At 28.2% G+C, this 21,236-nt stretch overlaps 3 protein-coding genes across 5 annotated transcripts; 2 read left to right on the plus strand and 1 right to left on the minus strand.

Moving 5' to 3' along the window:
- Nucleotides 1-338: 338 nt before the first annotated feature.
- Pop5 (POP5 ribonuclease P/MRP subunit) lies at nt 339-8,071 on the plus strand. 2 transcript variants are annotated; one of them, XM_015524855.2, is made up of 4 exons: nt 339-462; nt 910-1,055; nt 1,828-1,997; nt 2,920-8,071. In XM_015524855.2, exons 1-4 carry the CDS (start codon nt 443-445, stop codon nt 3,013-3,015), a joined length of 432 nt encoding a protein of 143 aa, XP_015380341.2. In that variant the 5' UTR covers nt 339-442; the 3' UTR covers nt 3,016-8,071. The 2 variants fall into 2 exon arrangements, with proteins under 2 accessions (XP_015380341.2, XP_015380342.2); XM_015524856.2 differs by having other exon boundaries at nt 361-445.
- On the minus strand, nt 3,999-7,686 carry Kdm5 (Lysine demethylase 5). Its single transcript, XM_015524876.2, has one exon. The coding sequence runs from the start codon at nt 7,684-7,686 to the stop codon at nt 5,410-5,412; it is 2,277 nt and encodes a 758-aa protein (XP_015380362.1). The 3' UTR covers nt 3,999-5,409.
- Nucleotides 8,072-10,436: 2,365 nt separating the features above from the next.
- Not3 (CCR4-associated factor Not3) lies at nt 10,437-17,249 on the plus strand. Of its 2 annotated transcripts, XM_089222479.1 has the most exons (12): nt 10,437-10,602; nt 10,708-10,734; nt 11,097-11,329; nt 11,395-11,550; nt 12,098-12,277; nt 12,345-12,492; nt 12,661-12,917; nt 12,988-13,219; nt 13,611-13,880; nt 14,800-15,068; nt 15,136-15,345; nt 15,418-17,249. In XM_089222479.1, exons 2-12 carry the CDS (start codon nt 10,710-10,712, stop codon nt 15,514-15,516), a joined length of 2,079 nt encoding a protein of 692 aa, XP_089078605.1. In that variant the 5' UTR covers nt 10,437-10,602; nt 10,708-10,709; the 3' UTR covers nt 15,517-17,249. The 2 variants fall into 2 exon arrangements, with proteins under 2 accessions (XP_089078605.1, XP_015380363.2); XM_015524877.2 differs by having other exon boundaries at nt 10,437-10,734.
- Nucleotides 17,250-21,236: the final 3,987 nt, after the last annotated feature.

Genomic DNA, 21,236 nt, shown 5'->3' on the forward strand with positions numbered 1-21,236 from the left:
ATACTCTATGGTGAAAATCGGTCGGAAAATCGAAAATAACGAAATCCGACCGCGGACTATTTTTCTACTACGGTATACGAATAAATAACCTCTCGAACGTTTTTCGATATTTTGAAATTTTTCTGGTCGGATGATTTAAATTTTATGATTATAAGTGTTTGTCTCCGATAGGTTTCGAAAAAATTGAGGGCGTTCACGTCAGTCACATTTTTAAAATTTTATTTTGTATTTGGAATAATTTGATTAGCGATATTTTGTACTTAGAAAATGAATGAATGAAAAAAAAATACTATAAAGTTATTATTGTTGTGGTAACACTGTGGAGTATTGATGTAGTGATAGTATTACGGTAGTGATATGGACTTAGTCATTTTTTTCTTGATTCTCCAGACCCAAGTCATACTTCAACCCAAGTGTTACCTATTTTTAACTAGAATTAAGGATGGTACGATACAAAAACCGGTAATTATTAAAATAATTATCAACAATGTGAAATAAACAACTTTTGAAATGTTAAAACAATGTTAAAGCTTTTCAGCTATTAATTTTTAAGTTTTCTATAAAAACAATTTTTTTGTTAATTTGCAATAATCTTCAAATTAAAGACTACGAGTCTCTAAAATCAAATAAAATATAATAAGAAATTTGTTTTAAATTTGTCTAGTTCTATTTTTTAAAGTTATTTATGAATTATGATTATTATACTAATTAAACACATATTGAACACTTTAATCCGGCCCTTGGCCGAACGTTTACATTAGTTTGTTCAATAGTAATAATTATGTTCAGGCTCTAATCAAAACATATCTTATTAAGTATAACCTACTTAATCATAATATAAATATATAATATATATTTTCCTTATGTAGTACCTATTTTTTTTTCGTATAACTTATACCTCATTTTTAGTTACATGGTTGTTCAATTAAAAACTTTGGAGAACGACAATTTAGATTTCAAAATTTCTGATAGAGAATTACAAGTAACAGTATTAAACATGATTAAATCATTACATGGAGATTTTGGAGCTGGAGCTATTAAAACATGTTTTAAAGGTAAAATAATTTGTTTAATTTCCTATAGAAATAATAATTAAAATTAGAATAAACAAAATAAATTATGGTATTTAAATTTTTTTAAGCATCGGTTTAAATTTGTAAAAAAATTAACCAACAGCAAATAGGTAAACCCAAACTTCTTGCTGTTATACCTACATTGATTCAATGTTGAATAATGATGATAAAATAATAAAATATGAAAATGTAAAAAATATAAAAAAATAAAAAATGATAATAAACAAGACTGGGTAGAACCAGCAAGTTTAAACTTAATTGTGTTAACCCTTTTTGACGGATGTTAGGGTATTAAAGGTTCTAAAACTTGATTGGCAGGTACTTAGTACTTATCCTAATTGCCCTGTTCTTTGTTATAATTTCCAAAGCAAAAAATATTTATTTCAAATTAATGATATGTGATCTGATTACCTTAATTCATTGATAATATTATAACATCTATTAGGAAATTCTATCAAATAATTTGTACTTGCATACAACACTTTCTTTAAACATAATGTCCATGTTTAATTTTTTTGAATATCATGTAAGTAACTGCTCTCCTGGCAATTAGATTATATTTTCTTGATATCACAATTACTAATTAATATTCATGACAGTCATTGTACATCTCTTTAGAACTTCTATCAATATGTCTTGTACTTTAATATTGTTGAATAAGTTGTAGATGTGATAAAGTTATTGAATTTTTGATTGGTAACTGTTAATCAATTATTTATTTTATAATAATAATTTTATTTTTAATCTATTTCAGTTCGCTATTGCAATCCAATGACAAAAATTATTATTTTTAAAACTAGACATGGTCCTCATCAATTTCTCTCTTCTGTTATACCATTTATTAATAAACTTCAAGATAAAAAAATTCAACTATCATCTCTTTATACGGGCGCTTCTATGTTTCAATGTTACAAATTTATTCAGGTAATTTAACTATACCATAATTTAGTATTATTTGATATAAATTTTAACATTTAAAATATATTTGAGCATTACTCAATTGGTTTTAATTTAAAAATGTACCACAGTAATAACTACTTTATTCATTTTATACCACAAAAATATTTGATTTGTTCCTATATCACATAAGTTTTTATTTTTAAAAACCTGCAATATTATGCATAATTAATATTAAAATATACTGTGGTATATAATATGTATACAATTTTTAATACAATTTTCAATTTCTTATTTTAGTAAATTTTTATGCAATAGCACACTAAAAATTGTATTATATTCATTATTTAATTATTTATAAATAAATGTAACTTAGATTTTATCAAAGTTAGTCGTTATTTATTAATTTTATATCTAAAAATTAACTTTAACTTTTTAACTTGTTTATAACCAGGCTTTTAATTTAATGACACTAGGATTTGTTATATGTTTTTATCAAAATGTGGAATAACACACCAAAAATGTGGAATGACACACCAAAAAGTATGAGGAATAATTTTAAAACATGAAACATTACATTTACATATTAATAAAAGCAATATATATGAAGATGTTAGCATCTTAAAGTTTTTCTTTTATAACATAACATAATTATAATGAAATAAAAGTTTATTAAAAATCAGCTATCTTGAAACTAGGATAGCTGTTTTATTTAACTATTTTTAAAAAACTGATGCTCTCATAAATTGTCTCCTAAAACATGCTTAAAAATCTCTTTACCCTATGAAATTATCAATTTCTGGATTAAGTACTGCTATATTCTCCATGACATTTATGTTTTAAACAAATTACTATCTTTAACAAGGATTTTTGAAGACTGTATTAATTCAATTTCTGTGCTATTGCTATAGTAATAAATAAAAACTAATTAATTTTGAATTTGTTTCAGAGCTATCAAAAAGATCTTGTAAGAAAAATAACTGATACAATAAGTGAAAAAACCAAAGAAAAAATGTTAAATATCACTAATGTATTAAATTTTTGATTTATCAAAAGATAGGTTTTCAAATTTTTATAAGAAAACATTGGAAGGCCAATTTGTAAATAATAGTTTTACATCAAATACATTACATATTGACAAAGTATAAATATATATTATAATATGCTGAGCCACTAAAAAAATATCAACTTTGATGAAAACTAACTGTTATTTAAATAAACAATGTTTTTTACATGTAAAATACTCATGTGTTACATAAATAGGTATTCACAAATTACCACCATCATTTTTTAATAATACCAAGTTGTTAGACTTTGAATCTGATAACTTGATAATACAATTAATAACATTTTATATTATTAATATTAATAACTAACATTAAGTCTTAGAATATAGATTTTTTCTTTAATTAAAATGAGTTGAAAATATCAATTACATCAATAGATTTACGCAATTTGAATTGGGGGGGGGGGGAAAGGGCTTCATTTAAGAGAATTCCATGTTATATTAAGCGTTTTCTAACCAGTGCTTATAAAGGTAAATTATTTGATGATATTACAGGTAGTGCTGCCCGTGCTTACAATTTACAGAATTGATGTAAATAAACTAGAATAGAGTGTACAATAATTATTGTATCTATTTGTTCAATATTTCTATAAAAACTAAATTTGTTAGAAAACATAAATAACAATACCTACATATTATTATGAGACAATAGACAGTTTAACAGTTATATTATCAAAAATAAGATGTTGCAAGTAATGGGTGCGCAATAAATTCAACAAAAAAGCTATAAATAAATGCATGAATTAAAAAAATATGTACTTAGGTATACAGGTTTAAAATTAAAAATTTAGGTTTGCATAAAATATTGTTGATAAATCAAACAATCAATTTTGGTGCACAATTGAGCATTTTTAGAAAAATTGGTGAATACATTATATCCAAATATTAATCAGTATATCAATTTACTATTCTTGGCCATTAAAATATTTTCTTGTAGGTAATTGAAAATGAATAATGCATAATTTAGAGTTTCAAACCGTGTTTTAAGTATTTTTATTAGTTAATACTCGACAGTGACAAAAACATTAAGTACACACAAGTTAAAGTTGGTACAAGTTAAATATTATAACTACACTTAAAAGTAAAAATAAAATATTTTGTACTACATTTTATCCTATACACTTATATATACTTATTTTTAAATACATATTAAGAATCATATAAGTAAATTTTTTTGTTTTTCATTTAAAATATAATTCCTTTCTCAATAATTAATTTCCATAAAATATTATAAAATACTCACACAAAATTAATATACTGATCATATAATTACTACTAAATTATTACAGCTCTATTTATTAGAAAAAATATAAATTTGTTCAAATGAATGTTTATACACTTAGGTATATATTATTATAGTAAAAGTAAATACATATTTAACAAGATAAAATGTTGACTTGATCTTGATACGCTTTACAAAATTAAATTTGTACATAAAAACTATCTAAAATACAATTTTTGAGATAAATAATAATAAAAATATCATCAGGCATAATAAATCAATAAAATAAGATATATTATAAGAATAATAACATTATATTAACATAATATTACATATGAGAAAAAACTAAAATTAGAATCCAAGAAAAGACAGATTGATGTATAAAAAAAGGTTAATATTTATATAGGAACTTAAAATCCTAACTTTGAAAGAAAAAAAAATCACACAATCAAACATTAACATACTACACAAGATAATATTACTGTAGAGATCAATTAATGGGCCAATTCAAATAATTTTATTAGCAGTTTGAGTATTAAAAAATATATTTGGTGATGTCTGGCAACAATTTTTATTTATATATTACTAGGTAATAAATTTAATATTCTATTAGGCTGTTAACATTTATAATTATTTAACATACACTTTACTTAATATAATTATGAAAAGCATATTTAAAAATCAACATTTATTTAACAATTATAATGTTGGGATATCAATTTCTAATAATCAGAACCTATCTAGTAGATACTTAAAACATAATACTAAGTTCATTAAAATATATATGAAATTAAATCACTAGAAATGTTATACAAAAAATTCAATGAGAAAAAAAGATACAACTATTTTATGGGTACTAGAATACGTGATATATTTAAATTATGTATAATATTTAATAATATAATATATATATATATATATTTTATTAGATTTTAAAATACTTAATCGTCTTTAATATTTAGGGCAAACAATCAATTTCTAAACTAAAGAGACTTAAATAAACATAACTATGAGATGCAAAAATATAGTTTTTTAACATATTTTATATTAAACCAAGTTTGATATTTGTTTCTTTATTTTCATATTTCAGTTATATTTGTCAATAACAACTTAAATTGTTTTCAGCCATAAAAACATTAATGTAAATAGATTCAATCATCATATGCTTGTTCAGCCTTAGCTTTAACTTTTCGTAATAGGGGTGGAAATTCATCAAGAGTGTACCTATATTTGAACACGTGCATTTGTGCAGGACAATCACAAAGTTGTTTAAAATGGCGAAGACAAGCCAATCTTTTTGGATCACATGAACAGGATACAGCAGATACATATAGAGTTGTATTACAGACCATACATTGTCTAAGGTCATCTACTTGGTGTTCAAATTCGACAAAATCTGCTTCAGTAACACCCCAATCTAAAAGTGCTTTGCGTTGAACTCTTTCAAACTTCACCATTTCATTCAAATCATCATATACAAGTTCAGCGGCTTTTGGTGCTAAGTCATCACAAGAGTTTACCATTTTACATATAAGTTCATCATGGGAAAATACACATATTCGTTTAAGTGAGGAATAATGATTAACACATTCGCGACCTATTGAAATCCAATCAGCAGGAGCAAAATTCACAGCTTCAGCAAAGTTATATCCTTGATTAAATCCAGTATGGTAAGATCTTGGAAAAGTAACGACAAATTCTCCAGCATTTTGATCAGTTCGATAAATTGGAACATTTGCTTTCATCAGTATATTTGGATTCAGAATAGTAACCAACTGATGTAAGAGATCTGGCTGAGAATGAAATAATTCTGGTGTTGTTTCTTTCATTACTTCTTCAAAAGCTTCAGCAGAAGCTCCTGGTACTCCATACCATGTTTTTGGTTCACCCCAATGTAAATAGTTGATCGAATAGCTCCAATGATCTTCGTTATGCCAACAAAATGTAGAAAAACACATACCAACATACATCCATGGAATTTTCATACCAGATATATCAGCATTAATAAAACTAAGAACAGAATCTTTAAGAATAGGTATATTATTTAAATTCCAATGATCTTCTATGTACGACTTGTAAAAAGTATTATCTTCATTTCCACAAAGTGCTAGACCTGTAGGAAATCCTGATCCATGATCCATAGTGTGTAAATCAGCACCATATTCTGCTATTACTGTGGAATCAATAGATGAAACGATTTTCCAATACTCCTGTTCAACTTTACTTGTAGGCACAAGATGAACTGGCATATTAAAATATTTAGATTTAAATTGGTCTGCCATTTCTCCAAATTGTTGAAGTGTGTACTCACGCTGAGCTTGTTCAAATCCAAAAGCATCACTAGGTTTGATCACTTCATTGATCACACATTTATGACATCTCCATTCTCCTTTGGGAACAGTAGTTAATGGTATAATTAAACATTGCATGTGGAAACTTAAATCACATCCATCACAAATTAAAATAGTTTCCTCAGATTTACCACTTCCACATTTTTGACAATAATATTTATCCAAATAATCAACGGTAGGTTTACTTCTTTTTTTAGACTTTTTTGACTCTTTTGACTTTAAATGTCCTATTCTACATTTGGAACTAAATCCTGCCATCTTGGGACCAGCACCAAAAAATTGTAATTTCCTTAATTCTTTATTTTCCATTAGATAAAAGGGATCCTTTATATAATCATCAGATTCATTTTCATCATCTGGGCTGAGTCTAGCTCGTTTAGTAGGTGAATTTGAAACAGAAGAACTTTCTACTTTAATATCTGCAACTTTACTCTCTCTTTTTATTGGTTTGTTATAAATTTCATCTTTAATAGTGGCATGAAAAAGTGAAAATGGATTAAGCCACCTCTCGTGATGACTTTTTAAAACTGTACCAGAAGATTTTTCACAAACATAACCCATACGACTTGCCACTTTTCCCCATTTTTTCGCCAAACATACTTCATCAAAACCTCCTTCAAATTCTACAATTTTATAAAGAGAATATAAATCTACAGCTCTTTGTTCTAATACTGGTATTTTAATACGAATCCCTTGTAAATGCCAATACTTAGCAATTTTTTCCAAGAAATTGAGCTTAACTCTAGTACTCGCATCGAGTTCATTTAGTTTTTGAATCCTAGGTGTAAATTTAAAGTTATCAACATCAACACAAAATGGAGGATGCCAATTAGATGGAGGTCTTATTTTACAAATACCATGTTCTTGAGCTACACTTCTAATTTTAGCAATATATTTTAATGGATCTTTAAATTCTTCTGCAGTAGGCTCAAAAACAGGAGCTTCAGGTGGAACCTTAAAAACGAATTTGCCCTTTTCCATAAGACTAACAGGATCAATAAATTTTCCTTCAGGACATTCTTTTTGTTTTGGTTCATCAATTTCAAGTTTACACTTAACATCTCTTTTAACACTCATTTTAATATTATACTATAATATATAAATAATATATATTATATACGAATATATAAAAAAACAATTATAATTACTTACTTAAACCGAGATAAAAACACTTTCAATAAAAATTTATAACAACTTGATTGAAAAAAGTATCGAATCTAAAACATAATTATCGAACGTTAAAAATTGAAAATGTTCGTTGCATTGTCAAGAGCTAAGGATTGAGTTTTGAATGCCGGACGTCCATCTCACATTTCTAAAATGTCACGTAGTCCACACTACACACCGCCACTACCACCAACGCTACGGGTGATCCGTATCCGTTTAATGATTTTCAAAAAGGAGAGAAAAGATATCTTCGATTTGCCTCGTGTTAATCTTCCGATCTGTCGTCGTTGCTCTGTTGCGTCAAACCAGACAAAAATGAGATGAGTAACAATTTTGTAGGTGTACGCACGGAAATAATTTAAAACTAATTTTATAGCCTTTTGTTTAAAAGTAGCAATTTCACTATGGAACTATGGAAGATAGAATGCAGCCAACATACACATTGCAGTCATTGCACACAGAAACACACAAATACAGGCTCACGCACACATACACACGAGACTTCGACACAGACACGGAGGTGATGAGGCTCGCAGTATGGAAAATAATATATTACATAGCTGCTCGCACCACTACCAACTACGGGATATACGCACGCACGCACTCGCAATAATATCGACACAATTAAAATACTACCTACCTATAATACAGAAATACAGAATATGAGTATAGTACTATAGTAGAACGCCTGAACGCGTACACGGACAAACGATGTGACACACTTATAATAATATTAATATTTATAATAAACATACCACCATGATTGTCATCGACAAGAAATGTTTTACAGACACTGATCATTTAGATCTACGATGTATTTCAATGTATGTTCTAGTCAATCCAGTATTCCAGACTCATCTGGCCGATCGGCGTCCCTTGTAGCCATTTTGGCTTGTTAGCCGTTGGCAAAAATGGAAATAATACGCTTCAATGAATTGTGCCGACTATGTAAATGATTACTGGTAATGAGCGTGAGTGGTCACCCGGTAAATACGTTTACGATTTGCGATCCACTTTTCGTAAAACTAGGTAATACGGACGTCTGCACGATGGGAACATGGATATCACCGAAATATAATACGTCTACCTATGAATAAATGACAATTTATATATCTATATCCGATTCGTCAACAATTACATCAGTGTCTGATCGTTTTGCCTTTTCGGTCATAAATTTTTATTGTGATTTCAGATTTTCGACGACTGATGAGAGACGAGAGTAAACATAGTAAATACCTTTTACCAACGATATTGTTTTATAATTTCTCATCGCTCGACTACACTTCGCCAGTGGTTTTTTTTACACATACATCCAAAAAGTAGAGAAGATACTTTCTCTACCAAGCTAAGTGAACGTCCTGTCACAGTTGATTATTAATTTTACTAAAATAGTCCAACGACCCCTTGCGGTTCTCAAATACAATCGTACGAATAATAAATTTGTCATTTATCACATCAACGAACAACGGTAAAATTGTACAATACTACCCTACCTTAATAGTAAATTGATATTTAGTAACTAATAAGAATTAATAAATCTAATAACTGTAAAATTATGAATGATCAACGTTATGTTTCTAAAATTGCGGTTATCAATACTCCAAGACCAGAAATGCTATTAATATTAAAGAATTCCCACTAGAATTTTAAAATAGAAATTGTATTGTGAATTATACATAACTGCAGCAAATTATTGTAAAACGATACGAAACTTCCATGAAATATTGTAATCTGTTTTCAAAAAGAATAAAAATTATACTTATTGCTAAATGGTAGTCTATAAAATATTTCATTTGGAAATATATAAATAAAAAATAGCAAGTGTAGAAACATACATATTAGTTTAAAAAAAAATTAAATTTCACAATACAATACATACATGAAATATAAATGGTGATTGTTATCAATAAAACTTTCGAAAGTCAAAGTAACAAAACGTGATAAATGATTCTTAACCATGTACAACTCAATAAAACACAATATGAAAGGTAGTATATTAATTTTAATGAATAAAATTAAGAATTATTTAACACAATACTATGTAACATATATAAATCTTTATAAAAAAAATACAATTTTTAAAGCATTCAAACTGTTTATTAGATATTAAAACTTTTATACTTGTTGATTCGTTTTAAATTATAACTATACATTTATTCGTCACTAAACGAGTAGAACTTTAAATAAATGCAAATGAAAGTAATATGTAGTGAAATATTTTCTGACAATACACTTTTATTAATATTATTATTAATATCTGCTAGGAATGACCTACCTAACCTAACCATACTCATACATACTATAAATTAATTCAAAAGTACCTGAAAAAATATATCTTCCAAGTATCTACTACCCAATGTCCTGTTGAACTATTATCATGATAGTTGATGTTGATACTTATTTTCTAGTTATTTTATTAATTTAATTCATAAAATCTTCTCGTTTTCTGACATCTCGTTACATAATCTGTGGATTGTGATAATAGATAATGTATAGAACAGCTGTTTTCATTAAAACCGTGCATCAGCAAAACGTATTCTGACAACAATATGTATATTTAAAATACACATAGTTTTGTTTATTGGTATATTTCAAAAAAAAAGGAATGATCTTAATTCGTAAAAATGTTAGTAGTTTTTTTCATTTTAAACTGTTTAAAATAAAATACTAAAATATTGAATGTAAATAGATTTTTACCATACTGAGTACTCGTTTAGTCATTTGTCCAATTTTGAATAACCTGAAAATTATCAGTAGCCATCTTGAACAAAGCGTTTACACACAAACACAAACAGTGGTAGTGGTGAAATTTGTATGATAAAAATTGTAATTTTTTTATTAATTTTTTAGTCCCAAATTGTGACAAATTTTTATATTGTATTTAGTTTAAATAATGTTATGTTGATATTCGTCTTTGAAATGTTTCCTTAGTTATGGCTGCTTCTAGAAAACTTCAAGGTAAATATCACTAGTGCACATTCTATTATTGTTGACTTAAATACTCAAAAACTGTTAAAAGAACATATTTTGTAGGGGTATTACCTGTGGACAATATTTTGTTTGTGAGGAATTTATAATATATCTGCTTTCTCAAATACAAATATTAAAGTTTATAACGTTAACTATTATAACAAAATACATGTATGTTAGTCAAATGACTACATGTTTTTAATAGAAAATGTGTTTATTTTATCAGCTATAAATGTGAATCATTAAATCATAACTTTGGTTATTCATTTTATATTAATAAACTTTATTTTTTTTTCTTAGATTTTTATTAATTAAGAGCAATAATCCCATAACTTGTGTGTAATTTTTAGGTGAAATCGATCGGTGCCTTAAGAAAGTTACCGAAGGTGTTGAAACATTTGAGGATATTTGGCTAAAAGTTCACAATGCTACAAATAGTAATCAAAAAGAAAAATATGAGGCTGACCTCAAAAAGGAAATCAAGAAATTGCAAAGGTTACGCGATCAGATCAAAAGCTGGATTGCGTCCGCGGAAATTAAGGATAAAAGTGCATTACTTGATTACCGCAAACTTATAGAAACTGTTAGTAGATATAGACATATAATTTAGTTTATTTAAATACTGAACTAATTTTGCTTTATTTGCAGCAAATGGAAAGATTTAAAGTAGTCGAACGAGAAACAAAGACTAAAGCTTATTCTAAAGAAGGGTTGGGTGCTGCCCAAAAACTAGATCCCGCTCAAAAAGAAAGAGAAGAAACAAGTGCATGGTTAACACAATCAATTGAGTCGCTCAATATTCAAGTAATTAATTATTTTAATGAATTAAAAACTCAGGTTAGATTTATAATCAGGTGCTTTTTGAATCTCATTATTATTACTAATATGATATTATTATTATAATTTCCTATTTAATAAAGTGAATATCAGTGCACCATCTCTTGTTTTCTCTTTAGCTCACTTGCTACATACCAAATTTATGTTTAGCAGAACTAATATTTTGTTTTTAATTTAAATATTAGAGTAAATTCACCTTTATCAAACTTTATTCGGAGAATTTTACTTATGTTGACTTTTTTACACTGTTTTAACTTTAAATACTATATCATATCATACATAAAAATTTAAATATCATAAAATATCTAACTTAACAATCCAGATAGTGTACTTACTTATAGTTTGATAATAAGTGAATTCATTCTAATATTTAAATGAACTAGTACAATGTTGGTTCTGATAAATGTTTATTTGCTAAGTAGTGCATGGGTAAGAGAGAAAATAAATAGTGTACATCATCTTAATAATTTTAAATTCATATTTTTGTAACTAATTTAAAAATGTTAAATGATAGATTGACCAATATGAGTGTGAAATGGAGTCATTACTTGTTGGGAAGAAAAAAAGGTTGGACAAAGATAAACAAGAAAAGCTAGATGAACTAAAAGCAAGAGTAGTACGACATAGGTTTCATATACGAAAATTAGAGACTGTACTAAGAATGTTAGATAATATGTCAGTGGAAGTCAAAAAGGTATCATCCAAAACTATTGATTATAGTATAATTCTATGTACAAATTATTTAAAGAGTTAATTTGTAGATACGATCGATAAAAGATGATGTGGAGTATTATATTGAAGCATCACACGAAGAAGATTTTATGCATAACAATGATTTGTATGATGAAATAATTGGGTTAGCTGAACTTGAATTAGGTGTTGCTGCAAATAATTCCGCAGAAGCCAATGGTAACAATTATAGTAACTGTAAAAAAGATAATAATACTTTTAAGAAGTTTTAATATAACAATAATTTTTAATTATAAAACTCATCAAAGAAATAATATTTCTGTTCAAAATTAATTTATGATTATAGATATTATTGTATTTTTATTTATCATTGAACTACACTTATAGGATCACCCACTAGCCAAACCGCAAGTCTTAGTGGTTCTTGTCCAGCATCTCCTGCTCCAATGTCACAAAATCATTCCATTGAAGAACCAGTTTCAGTAGCTGTAATTACAACATCTACACCAGTATCAATAACAACTATCGCTACAATTAGTGAATCAATTCCAATGATCTCTACAGTATCTACAGTTGTAACTATTGCTACTTCAGCTTCTATTGTTGCAGCACCAGTTCGTAAAAAAAAAGAAGAAACTACTAAAGTTTGTACAATATAATATTATTTTAGAAAATATTAATTTACCATCAGTATAAAATGTATATTCAATTTAGAATGCAATTAAACCTACACCTGTGAAAGCAAATCCTTCAAATAATTCTAATTCTACGGTGAACAATAAAGGCCCAACTATAGCTGCAGTTGTTAAATCATCAATTAGTAATCATACTACCACAACATCTAGTGTGTCTACTGTGTCTCAATCTATAACTACTCAAACAAGTACTACTACGGTTGGTAATTTTGCAACTGTAGCAGCTTCAAATATTCACAATAAACATACACGTAAGTCTTTTTAGTATAAATATAAAAAGCAAAATTTATGAATCAAATTATTTTGAAATTTACTTCCTAAAATATAAAATTTTAAATTTATTTTTTATACTATTGAATAACAGTATTTTATCAAATTAGATTTTATCGGAATAATATACTAATATAAATTCTAAGTTTATTTTTCTTTACCTACTAAATAATGATTTTCTTCATTATACTTTTATAATATATTCAAATATTTTATTTAATTAATTATAAATAATTAGAATATTTATTTTAAACAATTATTAAAATACATGTGTTACTCTCAATATTAAAGATGATTATTTTTATTTGCTATTATTTTAAAAGTATTTTCAAATTATATATTTTGACTTTTGATTTGTTGTTTTTTACATAGAAGCACAATCTGTTGAAAATACGTCTGTTGTTACATCTATACCAACTTCTCCATCATCTTACCATACTAATGCGCCAACTACACAAGGAACTGTGAATAATTCTGATAGTGTGGTTAATTGTGTGTCTACTACACCTTCGTCATTAAGTTCTACTACATCACCAGTACAAGCGGATTCTAACACAGCCCTATCATCATTAAAGACTATTGCCCAAAAAGCTATTGATCAAGCTGGGATTGATATATCACAACAGTCTACTGAATCTAAAAGTAACTAAACATTTTTAGAAGTCGTATATATATATATATTTAATAATCAGAAAAACTCTTCCTAATACCTATTATACCTTCAATAGTATAACTGTTAGAATTAAATTAAATTAATTTCATTTTTTTTTTTTTTTACTCAACCACATTACTATCATATCATAAAATGTTATCTTAACATTATATACTTGTTTTTAACTGTCTTCAGTGAATCTAATTATTATTCATAACTAATGTTATTATGTTAACTATTTGTGACTCTTATTTGCAAGTCTGGATTTTTGTATGTAAAAAAAAAATCTGAATTTAAGTATCTATGGCAGATTATAAACGGTGAATATATTTTAATATAAGTGTATCTCGGTTAGACTACAATTCAGTTAGGTGTATTTGCTTGTGTTCAAATCAGATCTAGAGAAAATATGTAGTTGTAGATTAGATAATGTTTTCTAGTGATTAGCTGGTTTTTTTTTCGTAAAACCAAAAACACTTATTATTTTGAAACTTAAACATGTAAAAGTAAACTGTAATTTATCATAAAAATAACTTCATACATTATTTTTCATGTTATATTACTCTTTAACAAATTTTTGTATAATTCAAATAGAAAATACAAATTAGTAAAAATACTTTCAAAATAAGCCTTAAATTTGTTCTTCATAGTTTTCATAAAAATTTTCTAATAACAACTATATTTCTACAAATCAAGAAATAATAGAAATTTGGTAAATGTTTCTATGACATAATATTCAATATTAAAAAAAATATCCAATTTTTTTGGTCCTGAACTATTATGTATTAATTATCTTAACTAAGCTTTACTAATTAAAAACATGAAAAAAGTGTAAACATTTTAAATAATCACTCTTGTATTCTTAAAGAAATTTTCATTGTAATCTAAATTTATATTTTTATTTTAAAGGTTTGAGTTCAAATATAGTTCAAAATTCAAGTAGTCATCTAAGCTTACAGCAACAACCAACACAACAGCCACCTGTTTCGTTTGAAGCTAATATTTCTCCTTTATTAGGAGTAGCTCCGCTGGGTCCAGTGCCACTTTCTAAGGATCATCAATTTCAATTCACAATGCTTGAATCTGCGTTTGTACATTTACCTCATCCATCAGATTCTGAACGAATAAAATTATATTTACCTCGAAATCCATGTTCAACGCCTCATTATTATAATCAAGTATAGTGAATGAAAAATTACTATAGTAATAACTTACATTTATTTATTTGTATATTTTATGTTTCAGGGACCTCTTCCTCATTCTGACAGTTTAGAATTTTTCCAGAGGCTTTCAACAGAATCCCTTTTTTTTATATTCTACTATATGGAGGGGTCTAAAGCACAGTATTTAGCTGCCAAGGCTTTAAAAAAACAAAGTTGGAGATTCCATACAAAATATATGATGTGGTTTCAGCGACACGAAGAACCTAAATTAATTAATGAAGAATATGAACAGGTTTGATAATAATTCAAATGCAATATATGTTTTTATTTTTTGTTAACAAATTAATAATTATTATTTAATTAGGGCACATACATTTATTTTGACTATGAAAAATGGGGTCAACGAAAAAAAGAAGGCTTCACGTTCGAGTATAAATATCTGGAAGATAGAGAATTAAATTGAAAATAATGCGTTTTCATATAGTCCTACGTTTAAAAAATAACTCTTAGAATATAGTCCATGAAAACAAAAGGATTATTTGTGCCCTTACAACATGTGATATGATGTGAACATTTGGAAAAAGGAGTTTGGAGTATACTATTTTTATTTTTTAATTTTGGAAAAAAACTTAATAGTCTTTGTTTATAATATGTATGTACATACTAACCAAATGTTGTACATATTAACAGACTGCTATAATATTTTTTTCTAAATAATTTATTCTCTAACCAAAAAGTACTAAAAGCTTATGTCCCATATGCATTATTCCTTGAAAAATGACTTATTTTTAATTTTTTCAATAGTTTTGTTTTTGTTTGAAGCATAAAACTCGTACAAATAGAATTATTATTAGCAATATAGTTAAATTTCTCATAGTTTAATCTAATTTTTTTCTGTATTGTACTTTTTGTACCCCAGATTTTCTGTCAAATTTGTTATTAAATCTGTGATACCAAAAAGTTAATTTTATTTGGTGTCATTCAAAAATTATGTAAATTATTTTTATTTTTAATGTATAATTGTTCATTCCCTATCTTGAAGTTAGTTTTCCTTCAATTATAAAAGTATGTATATAAAAATCTAATTAAAATCACTTTAATCAGGTATATACATTTTTAATTGATTGAATATAAATTTAATAAAATAATATATTTTTTTAATAATGAAATTGTATAAATTTATATGAGATCAACAGTTTTTATTAAGTTTTAAAATTTATTTGTATGTTAGATAATTTTTGAATGACCCTTATTTGTATGCTAAATTTTCACATTTTCTTAAAGTTTAAAGAATGTAAAACTTACATTATTGATTGAAATTTATTTTTTCTCAAATTAAATTGAATAACTATAAAGCAACTTACACAAATTTAAATCTCCTACTTTGTACTTAATTCATAACTCACTTTAGAACAAAACTGTTAGCCACGATTTTTTATACTACTATGTATAAAATTCAATAACTATCACTTGTAAACAATATGATTTTTCAATGAATGATTTAAAAATTGTATTATAAGAGTCTTTAAAAAAATATAATTTATTCATATTTCATCAATAGAATTAAGTTTTTTTATATTAATTTTTTTTTATACAATTTTTTTAATCCATTGGTTAGGCACAATATTCTATCAATTGTTGATTATATATTCTAAAATGTTAAAATAATTTTTGACCGACTTATGGCCTTTTATTAAAACCCAAACAACCTCAAATTAATAATTAATTATAATTATAGACCAGGAAAGTATTATGTTTAAGTTACTTTTCCTTTGTGATTAATGTTAGGGACAAAATGATCAATGTTTTTTTTTTTTATTATTGTTGGCTGTTAGGTATTAGGCTCTAATTGTGTTTAATGCATGGAAAAACAATTTTGATGTTTTGTTCCTATACCATCATCTTAAAGCCAAACAAATAAATGATAGATGTACAAACAGTAAGCTATTTAATTAAAAAAAAAAAAAAAAAAAAAAAAAAACAATAAAATTATTTGATATTATTTTTATTATTATTTATTTATTTATTTTTTTTTTTTTGATCTCTTAATTTGACTAAGGTTAAGTTAATAATGAGTACAAAATTTGCAATTGTCTTATTTTGTTCATTAAGTAATATTCATCGTCACAATTACTAGTTTTGAGATATCTTAATTTATTTTTATAATAATGTCAATAAAAATTGTTTATTATATAATTGTTTATTTCAACGTTCACCATTACAATTATGCATTTATTTGGTGCTAGATAAATTATTGTGTAAAGTCTCGAGTTTAAATTAAATATGGAATATTTCAAAATTGTTTTGTTTTAGAGTTCTCATTTTCATAAATAAAATATTATTTTTTTAAAACATTCCTAATAATATGCATTTGAGGTTTGGCAGGTTATTCTTTGGTACCCCTAATTTTGTATATGCATTATTACCTTAGATCATATACTATATATATGATCTAAGGCTATTACCAGCTATAAGTTTACAATATCTCTGATGAAATAAAACAGCCGGGTGTATGCAGTATATTATAGTGTTTTACACAGCTAAGCTAACTGAATAGTAAAATATGCTCACATTAACATGAATCATTAAAATTCTGGCTTTGATTGATTTATCAAATTAAGACAAAATCTATAACATAGTTGTGAGTTGTATTAAGGCCTGGATTAATGTATAGGTTAAGTAGACAGGTACACAGAAGATATTATTTTCTAGTTTTATGTCATACTTGCCATAGTAGGTGCCTAAATGAAATTAAAAATGTTTTTAATGATAATACTTGTATTATACATTTATACTATATGTATGATAGTAACAAATACCTTGATAGTATAAAAATAGAAATTAAAACTGTTCATTAATTTTATTCATCAGTGGCGTATATAAAAATAATTTTCGTGGTTGGGCCGTTGGGGGAGGTAGGGCTGCTATATATTTAACAGTTGTGTCTATAATTTGGGCAGCCCACTAGACTCCCTTATATTCACCATTGTTATACGTTAAGTATTGATACAATATTACCATAGGCTAAGTATTGATACAATATTACCTTAGGCGGATAGGCCTACAGGGAATTTCCCGGTGGCCCCCCCTTCGTATTTCAGTAATGTGGCCTTTTAATATCATATATTATTAAATTTTTTTTTATGTGGAGGCCCCTTTTTAAAAATTTTCGGCAGGCCAAAAATGGCCTATCTGCCAAGTGCCCAGGTACATTGTCGTGACATATGTCACCCGTAAATCGTCAAAACCTCCCCTAACATATCTCATTTTTTTGTATCCATTTGTACCCTCCTTAAAAAAAAATTGTACCCCTCTCCTTTGAACGCAAAACCAATTCCCCCGTCCAGGTGCTCAAACGACGTCGTCCTGGCAAATTTTTTTAAGGAGGGTACAAATGGATACAAATCGGGTACAAAAAAATGAGATAGGTCCGAAAACTATCGGTTGACTCCTGGTGGTTCCGGCTGCCAGGATGACGTCGTTTCAGCACCCGGACGGGGGATTTGGTTTTGCGTTAAAAGGAGAGGGGTACACATTTTTTTAAGCAGGGTACAAATGGATACAAATCGTGTACAAAAAATGAGATATGTTAGGGAAGTTTTGTGATTTACGGGTGCCACGACGACGTACCTCTATCCGCCCATGAATATTATAACTTAATTATGAAAGTAGGAAATTACATGTTCATATCATTCGAAAATTCAATAGCTCTCGCAATGATAACATTATATGGTGCGAGTGGCACAGTGTTGAGTGAAGTATACATTGTTAGTAAAAACAAATAGGTAGTTATTGTTCATACAATGGTGTATTCGGCGCATCCTAGTTGGGTCCCGAGTATATACTTGGGTTAAATCACAGGTACTTACTACACTATTAGTTGGGCCCGGGATTATTTTAAGTAAGTAAGTATTTTAACATTTTAAATAAATATACAATCCAAATGAAAATTATTATCATTGACATTGATTAGCTATATTAAAAATATTCTTAAGTTTTTGGTATTTTCCTGTATGAAATATATCAATGCCCAATAAATATCTAAGATTATCAATACATGAATTATTAAAATGAGAAGCTCAGAAATAATGAAAAAAAGGAACTATATTATATCAAAAGAAAAATGTAGTATGTACTAAGGACAAAATGAATATTAAAAATACAAGAATAATCAATTTATTTGATTTTGTAAAATTAATGTCATATACTTTACCAACAGGCGTTTTTTTTAAACAATATTTTAATTTTATTTCTGTAAACTCCCCTAGATCGCGGGTCGGTCTTGCCGCCGCGAGACCGTCCACTGTCGTACAAGGAGGATGGGCCGAGTGGTAGCTTAGAGAGAGAGAGTAGTTGTGTCGTCGACGAGCGGATCACTGCAGCTAGTTCCAAGTTACGTACGCGCATGCGCACGCGCACCAATTCCTATTATCAACATATCTTATCAATAACTGATAAGCACTTCGAAATTTTACAACTGTCAAATGCACAATCCGATATTATTTCAATAATTATTTACAATTTATAAATAATATTATTACAGTTTTACAATAATATGTCTCATATTATTTATTAATTATTATCATTAATTAGTGTTAACTTCTCAAATAAACAACGCATATACAGTTAAGGATTGTGACTTGTATATTTAAAAAGAACAACTTATATACATTTACACAAAAACAAGTACAATAAAAATACTACAACATAATATAACGGATTAACATTTAACGCATCCCGCTAACACGTACGCGTACTACGACGACGCAACTCTCTCCCTAGACTACCACTCGGTCCATCCTCCTTGTACGACAGCGGACGGTCCCGCGGCGGCAAGACCGACCCGCCATCTAGAGGAGTTTACAAGCGTCCATCCTGGCGTTCTGTCGTCCCCGACAGATGTCGCCACTCACACTCATAGACTTAACTCTCTTAAAATTCTAAGTTTTACATAAAAAAAAAAAATAAAAGACAGTTAAACAGACAATTTACTCATTGACATGAAACAATTAATACCATATACAAAGTTCAACAGTAGTAACAAATAACAACTCATCTTCTTAATACAACACAATATATATATATAAACAAAACAAAAAAAATCAACAGTAATAATAAGGAACACAATACGTCAGTCCTACCAGGTATAATCTCTCATCCAGGCCGGCTTACGTGCTACACGCTGTGAACGCCTGTCATCAGGAATAGGAGTGCCTAGTGCGACTGGCAGTAAGGAATCAGGTGGGGGTAAGTCTTCAACGTTAGTCAACTCAGTTCCATGGTTACTCAATCTTCTGTCTTCTTCATACTCGGACGGCAACTCTGCCTCTGGCTCGTTCTGGTTTCCTTCCACTTCATCATCAGCTGGTAACCTCCACGATTTCAGTTGGGAAACGTGCGCTGTTGTTGCAAACCGACTTCCCTTGGTAGTGTTTAACTCGGTCACCCTGTACACATCTGACGACAGCACTTCAGTCACCACCAACGGTCCCCGATACCTGTCTTGCATCTTCGTTGACTCTCCAGTGCAATTGGGGGCCCTTCTCATTACAACAATCTCTCCTACAGTGTAATGAATGTTATCATGACGATGCATGTCGTAAGCAGTCTTCCTCCTTGCATTTTCCAACTCCATATTCTCTCTAACTCTGGTTTGAAGCTCTTCAGGCGGCGTCCAATCATCTTTGGTAGCGGACAAGGCGAGCAGAGCTCCCTGTTCAAACCTAGGACGATACCCATGGAGCAACTCGAATGGAGTCTTACCCGTCACCTTGGTCTCGCTGTTGTTAAGTAGACGTTGTACTTCTGGCAACATCTTGGCCCACTCGCAACCAGCTCCTCCCATAGTCATTAGTGTGGCCATCACCACACTATGCGTCCTTTCCACCTGACCATTGGCTTGTGGGTGTCGGGACGACGTCCACACTAACTTGATCCCCTGGGCATTACAGTAGTCCTCAAACGCACCAGATGTATAGCATGTTCCACGGTCGGTGATCAGTCTTCCGGGCAGTCCATATTCCTTCACAAACAGTTTTACACATTTTATCAGTGGTTCAGATTTGGTGTCGGGCACAGCATACAACGTAACATATTTGGTCATGTTGTCCACCAGGACCAAAATGTACCTGAGTCCACCGGGTGCCGTTATGAAGGGTCCAACGTGGTCCACATGAACCGTTC

This window comes from Diuraphis noxia, unplaced genomic scaffold (assembly GCF_037042655.1).
Source record: "Diuraphis noxia isolate RWA-SAM2 unplaced genomic scaffold, SU_Dnox_SAM2 contig0003, whole genome shotgun sequence".
Lineage (NCBI taxonomy): Eukaryota > Metazoa > Arthropoda > Insecta > Hemiptera > Aphididae > Diuraphis > Diuraphis noxia.

What these genes read in the sequence shown, in the direction of transcription:
- Pop5 (XM_015524855.2), top strand. Translation starts at nt 443, where the DNA reads ATGGTACGATACAAAAACCG. An exon ending in ATGGTACGATACAAAAACCG is followed by an intron (nt 463 to 909) that starts GTAATTATTAAA and finishes CCTCATTTTTAG; the next exon opens with TTACATGGTTGTTCAATTAA. An exon ending in TATTAAAACATGTTTTAAAG is followed by an intron (nt 1,056 to 1,827) that starts GTAAAATAATTT and finishes AATCTATTTCAG; the next exon opens with TTCGCTATTGCAATCCAATG.
- Kdm5 (XM_015524876.2), bottom strand. Translation starts at nt 7,686, where the DNA reads ATGAGTGTTAAAAGAGATGTTAAGTGTAAACTTGAAATTGATGAACCA.
- Not3 (XM_015524877.2), top strand. Translation starts at nt 10,710, where the DNA reads ATGGCTGCTTCTAGAAAACTTCAAG. An exon ending in AAAAAGAAGAAACTACTAAA is followed by an intron (nt 12,918 to 12,987) that starts GTTTGTACAATA and finishes TATTCAATTTAG; the next exon opens with AATGCAATTAAACCTACACC. An exon ending in CGCCTCATTATTATAATCAA is followed by an intron (nt 15,069 to 15,135) that starts GTATAGTGAATG and finishes TTTATGTTTCAG; the next exon opens with GGACCTCTTCCTCATTCTGA.